Genomic DNA, 7,500 nt, shown 5'->3' with positions numbered 1-7,500 from the left:
TTATACGCTAATGTTTTAATCAGAGAGACTGGATAAGATACTCCTAGAATCTCTGTTTTACATATTTTTCTGGGCAGTACATGAATTGCGGTTTGCGATGGATTGCACGGTTCGGTTCGGTATGTGTGTGAATTGTACGGTTTCGGTTTTCGGTGCGGTTTGTGCCATCCCTAGTGTGTGTGTGTGTGTGTGTGTGTGTGTGTGTGTGTGTGTGTGTGTACGTACTTGTTGGCAAATCTCAGCCAGAAGACGTTGTATGCGTAGAGTCGTAGGGGCTTGACGGAGCGTGTGTGTGTGTGTGTGTGTGTGTGTGTGTGTGTGTGTGTGTGTGTGTGTGTGTGTGTGTGTGTGTGTGTGTGTGTGTGTACGTACGTACTTGTTGGCAAATCTCAGCCAGAAGACGTTGTATGCGTAGACGCTTGACGGAGTGTGTGTGTGTGTGTGTGTGTGTGTGTGTGTGTGTGTGTGTGTGTGTGTGTGTGTGTGTACGTGTGTGTGTGTACGTACTTGTTGACGAATCTCAGCCAGAAGACGTTGTATGCATAGAGTCGTAGGGGCTTGATGGAGTGTGTGTGTGTGTGTGTGTGTGTGTGTGTGTGTGTGTGTGTGTGTGAGTGTGTACGTACGTACTTGTTGGCAAATCTCAGCCAGAAGACGTTGTATGCGTAGACGCTTGACGGAGTGTGTGTGTGTGTGTGTGTGTGTGTGTGTGTGTGTGTGTGTGTGTGGGGGTGTGTGTGTGTGTGTGTGTGTGTGTGTGTACGTGTGTGTGTACGTGTGTGTGTGTACGTACTTGTTGACGAATCTCAGCCAGAAGACGTTGTATGCATAGAGTCGTAGGGGCTTGATGGAGTGTGTGTGTGTGTGTGTGTGTGTGTGTGTGTGTGTGTGTGTGTGTGTGTGTGTGTGTGTGTGTGTGTGTGTGTGTGTGTGTGTGTGTGTGTGTGTACATACTTGTTGGCGAATCGTAGCCAGAAGACGTTGTATGCGTACAGTCGTAGGGGCTTGATGGAGTGTGTGTGTGTGCGCGTGTGTGTGTGTGTGTGTGTGTGTGTGTGTGTGTGTGTGTGTGTGTGTGTGTGTGTGTGTGTGTGTGTGTGTGTGTGTACGTACTTGTTGGCGAATCTCAGCCAGAAGTTGTTGTATGCGTAGAGTCGTAGGGGCTTGACGGAGGATGTGTGTGTGTGTGTGTGTGAGAGTGTGTGTGTGTGTGTGTACGTACTTGTTGGCGAATCTCAGCCAGAAGACGTTGTATGCGTAGAGTCGTAGGGGCTTGACGGAGCGCAGCATCACCATGTAGCGGATGTCGATCTTCACGTCACCCACCTCCTCCCTGTGGAACAGCACCGGGTCCTCGAGGTACTTACACACCACCTAGGGGCACGGAGGACACATTGCAGTTTATATTAATATATATACATGTGTGTGTGTGTGTGTGTGTGTGTGTGTGTGTGTGTGTGTGTGTGTGTCCTCCCTGTGGAACAGCACCGGGTCCTCCAGATACTTACACACCACCTAGGGGCACAGAGGACAAATTACATGATGACACAGGAGGATTAACATTTACAGTGGTGCTCATATGTTTACATACCCCAGCAGAATATACGCTTTCTCTGCGATTTCTCACAAAATATGAAGGATTACACAAAACCTTTTTTTTCACCCATTGCTAGTGACATTTATTAGCAATCTTCTGTGTTTACTCTTTCAATAGCATGATCACAACCCAAACTACCCAAATGACCTTGTTCAAAAGCTTACATACCCTAGTTTCTCATGCTGAATATGGCCCTTTAACATCAAGGACCGCTCTAAATTGTTTGTGGTAGTTGTGGATAAGGCTCTTAATTTTCTCAGATGACAAAACAGCACATTTTTCCTGGCAGAATGGTTGTTTCCTATAATATCTTTGGGTGTCTTGCTGGAACCTCACATTTGAGGTTTCCCCTGAGTGGCTCAATGATGTTGAGACCAGGAGATTGAGATGGTCGCTCAAAAACCTTCATTTTATTGTTTCTGAAGCTAATGACTGGTTGATTTGGCTGTCTGTGCAGGCATCTTATTCCTTGGCCATTAGTATGACATACACATCATAGTAGCCTATATTCTGTTGTTTGCCCCTTGTGTATCAATCGTTTGTATTTGAGTTCAAGAAAAAGCTCAGTAACTCTAAAGTTTCTATTTGCTTGATATACGTCCATGTAGAAAGCTTTACACTCATCTTGCTTTAGCACCTCATCTTCTGAGGTTAGACGTACATCATCATGATAAAAAAACAATATAAAATGTGTGGCTAGTGAAATACCTCAATGGCTAGTGACTCGTGAAAGCTACTAGCCACAGTGGCCAGTGGGTGAAAAAGTTAATGTCAAGCCTTGGTGTGTGTGTGTGTGTGTGTGTGTGTGTGTGTGTGTGTGTGTGTGTGTGTGTGTGTGTGTGTGTGTGTGTGTGTGTGTGTGTGTGTGTGTGTGGAGTAAAACAAATATTTTTGGGGCTTTTCATGCCTTTGTTATGACAGGACCGTTGCAGAGAGACAGGAAACACACACACACACACACACACACACACACACACACACACACACACACACACACACACACACACACACACACACACACACACACGCACACGCACACACGCACGCACACACGCACACACTGACTCACGCACACACACACACAGACACACACACAATGAACCAGTGTGGCCTTGAACATTGAAAACTGCCAGCACAGAGTCACTGGTGAGAAAGAATTCCGGACGTGCAGATAAGACTTGCATTTATTAATCTGATCTGTGTAGATCTTTGCTTCCATGCAGCTGTAAGACATTTTCTAACATCCTATGTCTGAGCATAGTCTCATTATAACATGTTTTGTTGTTAAATATATATTTTTTTTAAAGTATTTTTTGGGGCTTTTCAGCCTTTATTGTTTTTTTCTGAGACAGGATAGTGGAGGAGAGACAGGAAGTGAGCTGGGAGAGAGAGATGGGGAAGGACCGGCAAAGGACCCGGACCGGGAATCGAACCCGGGTCGGCCGAGTGGTAAACGTGTGCCCTACCATATCAGCCACGGTAGGGCCGTTAAATATATTTCAATCATCAATTCTAATCATCGTCCTTTTCAACGTCAATTTCTGTCCCGGGACTACAGATGAAAAATAGCCTTGTGGCTATAATCTACTAAAGCTGTATGTTTCTGAAAGAGAACTACGCCAGAGAGAGTAGATAAGAGAGAGGTTCCATTGGCCCATTGTTTCCGGGTACTACTATTGGCGAGCACAGAGAGCACTGATAATGGCAACAGCCTGAAACGTCTGCTCTACCCTGCTCTAATAAAAAACTCCTTGTGCTTGACCTTTGTGTCTTGTTTAGTGTGCAAACCTGCTCCTACCTTATATCCTACTTCTTTTGGGTCCACGCACCTAGTTAATTTTCGCAACATCTAGAGCGCAACAATACCCTCACCTCCTGACGGGTTCTACTATTGCAAAGGGGAAAGAAGAATCTCTGACTACGCTCCTCCAACACAGGCCGTCTGGCCCTGTCGCCTGCTGTAAGCGATTCCTGGCAAGACTGTTCTCTGTTCCCTGAAGCAATAAGACAATGCACATCTCTTTAAGAAGCAAGGGAAAACTCTTCTTTTTCACGACTATACACTAATTCACTAATGCTTGAACTGTGTGTATGTGTGTTTGTACTCTACTTAACCATGTGGTAACCCATTGATGCCTGATGTTGCGTTGCGCAACATTGGCCCTGATGCCTGGAGCTGCATTACGCAACATTCAGGCTCATGAGATTTGAGACAACTTTATTACAAATCTCTGTTTGTTGAGATGAGTGAACACATTCTAATGAAATATGAGGGTCTTAGCTTTTAAATGCAACTTAGTGCATATTTTTATGTCCTTCCGAAGCTGAGATATCTAGTTTTTTTATAGGCTGAGGGCCTTAAAAAGGGCTCAGGCATTCAGCACCCTTTTTTGCAGGTCCCTTAGGAGTCAATGGGTTAATGTACCTTAACGAACCAAACACCTACACCCCCCCCCCCCAACAAAAACAAAAAAACCCTCCCCCAAAAACTAAACTAGCCCTACTTAGAATCTGCACTTGTTGTTCTGTATATTTCCTGTGCATTTTGTTTTTTTCAAGTGGTGGCAGCTATTATTATGTCCTCGATTGCACTGTAAGTCGCTTTGAATGAAAGCATCTGCCAAATGTAATGTAATGTAAGTAAGGGTTAACGTTCGGCGAGATGGTCGCTACCGTGGAATAGCAGCACGACAGAGAGAATCTTTAGACCCCGACGCGGAGCGGAGGGGTCTTGTTCTCTCTGAAGTGCTGCTATTCCACAAAGCGACCGACTCGCCGAAAGTTAAACCGCTTATTATATGGATATACTTAAATGATTCACACATGGCGGGGACATTTCTTTAGGCCTATTTAATGTTAAGATTGTTGCTGCGCAAAACAAAACAGTGCCGTTGTGGAACACCGCTAGGCAACAGCTAGCCAGGACAACAGGTGTTGTCTATCACAGCAGCTGATTAGAGTCTTGTTGAAAAGTCGCTTTAGCAGTGAAAAGTCTTGTTGCCATTGACAGCGGTCTGTTATAGACCAACCCGTCCGTTATCGAAAAATAACAGACGTGCGAACGTTGGGGAGCCCCGTTGAAATGAATGGAGCATTCGACCGATGAAGTCACACCATATAATAATGCAATGTAATGTAATTCATGGGTGAGCCAGTCATGGGTGAGCGGTTAGGGCGTCAGACTTGCATCCCAGAGGTTGCCGGTTCGACTCCCGACCCGCCAGGTTGGTGGGGGGAGTAATCAACCAGTGCTCTCCCCCATCCTCCTCCATGACTGAGGTACCCTGAGCATGGTACCGTCCCACCGCACTGCTCCCCGTGGGGCGCCACTGAGGGCTGCCCCCTTGCACGGGTGAGGCATAAATGCAATTTCGTTGTGTGCAGTGTGCAGTGTTCACTTGTGTGCTGTGGAGTGCTGTGTCACAATGACAATGGGAGTTGGAGTTTCCCAATGGGCTTTCACTTTTCTTTCACTAATTGTATGTTGTGCACAGTCTCTGTCAAATGATGTCCTCGATTGTAAGTCGCTTTGGTTTGAAAAAGCATCTGCCAAATGCATGCATTGTAATGTAATGTAATGTAATTGTATGCTGTGCAGTCTCTGTCAAATGCAAATGAAATTACACTTGACCTCTGTTTCACCCCTCCAGACGCCTGCATGAGTCTAACAAGGCAGACAGTATCTGCATTGCGGTTTATCATCATGACCCCTACCCTACTCCTTGACTGCACACTGTGTGTGTCTCTGTATGTGTGTGTGTGTGTGTGTGTGTGTGCGCGCGTGTGTGTGTGTGTGTGCGCATGCGCGTGTGTGCGCGTGTGTGAGTGTGTGTGTGTGTGGGTGTGTATGAGTGAATGTGTGTGGGTGTGTGTGTGTGTGTGTGTGTGAATGTGTGTGTGTGTGTGCTCAAAGCAATGGCGTTGTGGTTTTAATCACGCCAAACAACCCCATTCTGCCAGGTGCATAATCCTTTGTTTGTGGTTTTCAAAGTGGGGTCCGGGGGGCCCTGGGGGCTCGTGAAGGGATGCTAGGGGGGCCACGGCAGAATGGCAGAAAAAATATAGCAAAATAAAACGAATAGCTGAATAAATTGAATACCTTACGTCAGTGTTTCTCAACTGGTGGGTCGCGACCCAAAAGTGGGTCACGGAGGGGTCATGGGTGGGTCGCGGAGCCGGGGTGCAAAAAAAATCGTAATTCATTGATTCACTAAAAAAAAATAAAAAAATCCAACTTTTCCTGCAAAGATTTACCACTTTTATTTTGATAGGCGATTGAATTTGTGTCATCTGTCGTCATAGATTAAATCAGAATGTTTTTGCGAGATAGTAGCGTGCAACCAGTCATGACAGTATTGCTTAAAAAAATTGGGTCGCGACCGAATGAGAATAGAAAATGGTGGGTCCCAATCAGTGTTGGGAATAACGGCGTTTAAATAAACGGCGTTACTAACGCCGTTACATTTTTCAGTAACGGATAATCTAACTAATTATTCTTACTGTCAGTATAACGCCGTTACAATTTCATACACTCCGTTACTGCACGTTACTGTTTTAGGGTAGCCTATGCGTCGTTCTATTACCAAAACCTCTCCATATGGTCATATGGCCACGTTCGCCGCTGCCATTCACCCAGTAGAAGTCAGAAAGAGGGACAGAATGAGTGTGTGTGTGCTGCTTGGTGAACAGTGTTTGTCTGATCCCAGGATTATTGCGTTTGCGTCCGGATAGGTGGCTACCCGCATCACCGGGGCTGAATGGAGGGAGCGCAAGCTAACATTACCAGACCCATTTCTCTCACCCCTAATTCCTCCACCAATACCTGTATGGACACTACGACTGCATTCGCCACTACCACCGACTCACTTGAGATAGGATAAAGTCACCGAGTGAGTTTAAATGTGTGTGTGTGCTTAGAGAACATCCTTGCTTCGCATGTCGGCATCACTGCCTTCGGAAGTTTCGCCGCGGTAAACAAAAAGTGCTCGTCCGATCATTATCCTCCTCGTGAGATAAAAACGGTCTTTCAGAGTCAGAATAGGTAAATAACATGCTCAGAACTTCATCATAATTCAACTTCTCACTAACCACGATGAAATTGCTCGCTGATAGTTCGCTGATAACAACACAAACTCAACTCGCACGCTTCGAGACAAAGACGCAAAGTGGCTACTTCCGCTTTTTTTGGTCGCGTCACAGGTCGCGTCTTTTACTGCTTCACGAGTCTGTGAACTACAAAATGACGTAATCGTAGTCTTGTTTGAAAGGGTAGCATTTAGTAATAATTAAAATGTAAATACTACATTTAGTAGTAATTTAAAGTTGGATTTAACATGCACATTTTCAGTTGAATTTAAATAAGCCTATTAAAATGTGTTATTTTCTTTTATAAAAAAAATATATATATATTTTGTCCATCCAGTGGCTTTGGTTTATTATGTTGCAATAAATTGTTGTTTGTAACGTCACCTGTCTTTACCGTCCTTCTCTATGTGGTTTATGAAACATGGTCGGGGGGCGAGTAACGCAATAGTTACTTTTACTGGTAACTAGTTACTTTGATACCGGAGTAACCCAGGAAGTAACTCAGTTACTTTTTTGGAGAAGTAACTAGTAACTAGTAACTAGTTACTTTTTCAAAGTAACTTGCCCAACACTGGTCCCAAGACTGTTCCAGTTGAGAACCACTGCCTTACGTGACTCAAAATAAACCAAAATAAGCTTAACTATCCCAGTGGAATATTTCTCTTCCTTTAAATGTTTAAGTATTATGCTTTCTGTGGTACTTTAAGGGTTTAGGAATGCACCAGGTGCACAGAAAAAAATAGTGTGGCACGGCCCATGTTAGGGGGACCTTGGCTGGAATCAATCGGTACATAGGAGGCATTGTCATGGTAAAGTTT

The 7,500-nt window shown here is 44.9% G+C and overlaps 1 protein-coding gene across 1 annotated transcript in view; it reads right to left on the bottom strand.

Moving 5' to 3' along the window:
* The window catches only part of ttll12 (tubulin tyrosine ligase-like family, member 12), a 79,576-nt gene that overhangs the window by 21,703 nt on the left and 50,373 nt on the right, over window positions 1–7,500 (bottom strand). Inside the window, exon 10 of the mRNA XM_063217550.1 lies at window positions 1,223–1,374. Coding sequence (XP_063073620.1) covers window positions 1,223–1,374 — 152 coding nt within the window. The remainder of the gene's footprint in view (window positions 1–1,222; window positions 1,375–7,500) is intronic.

Source organism: Engraulis encrasicolus, chromosome 15 (assembly GCF_034702125.1).
Source record: "Engraulis encrasicolus isolate BLACKSEA-1 chromosome 15, IST_EnEncr_1.0, whole genome shotgun sequence".
In the NCBI taxonomy this organism is placed as follows: Eukaryota; Metazoa; Chordata; class Actinopteri; order Clupeiformes; family Engraulidae; genus Engraulis; species Engraulis encrasicolus.
This window is presented reverse-complemented; position numbering and strand designations above follow the sequence as displayed.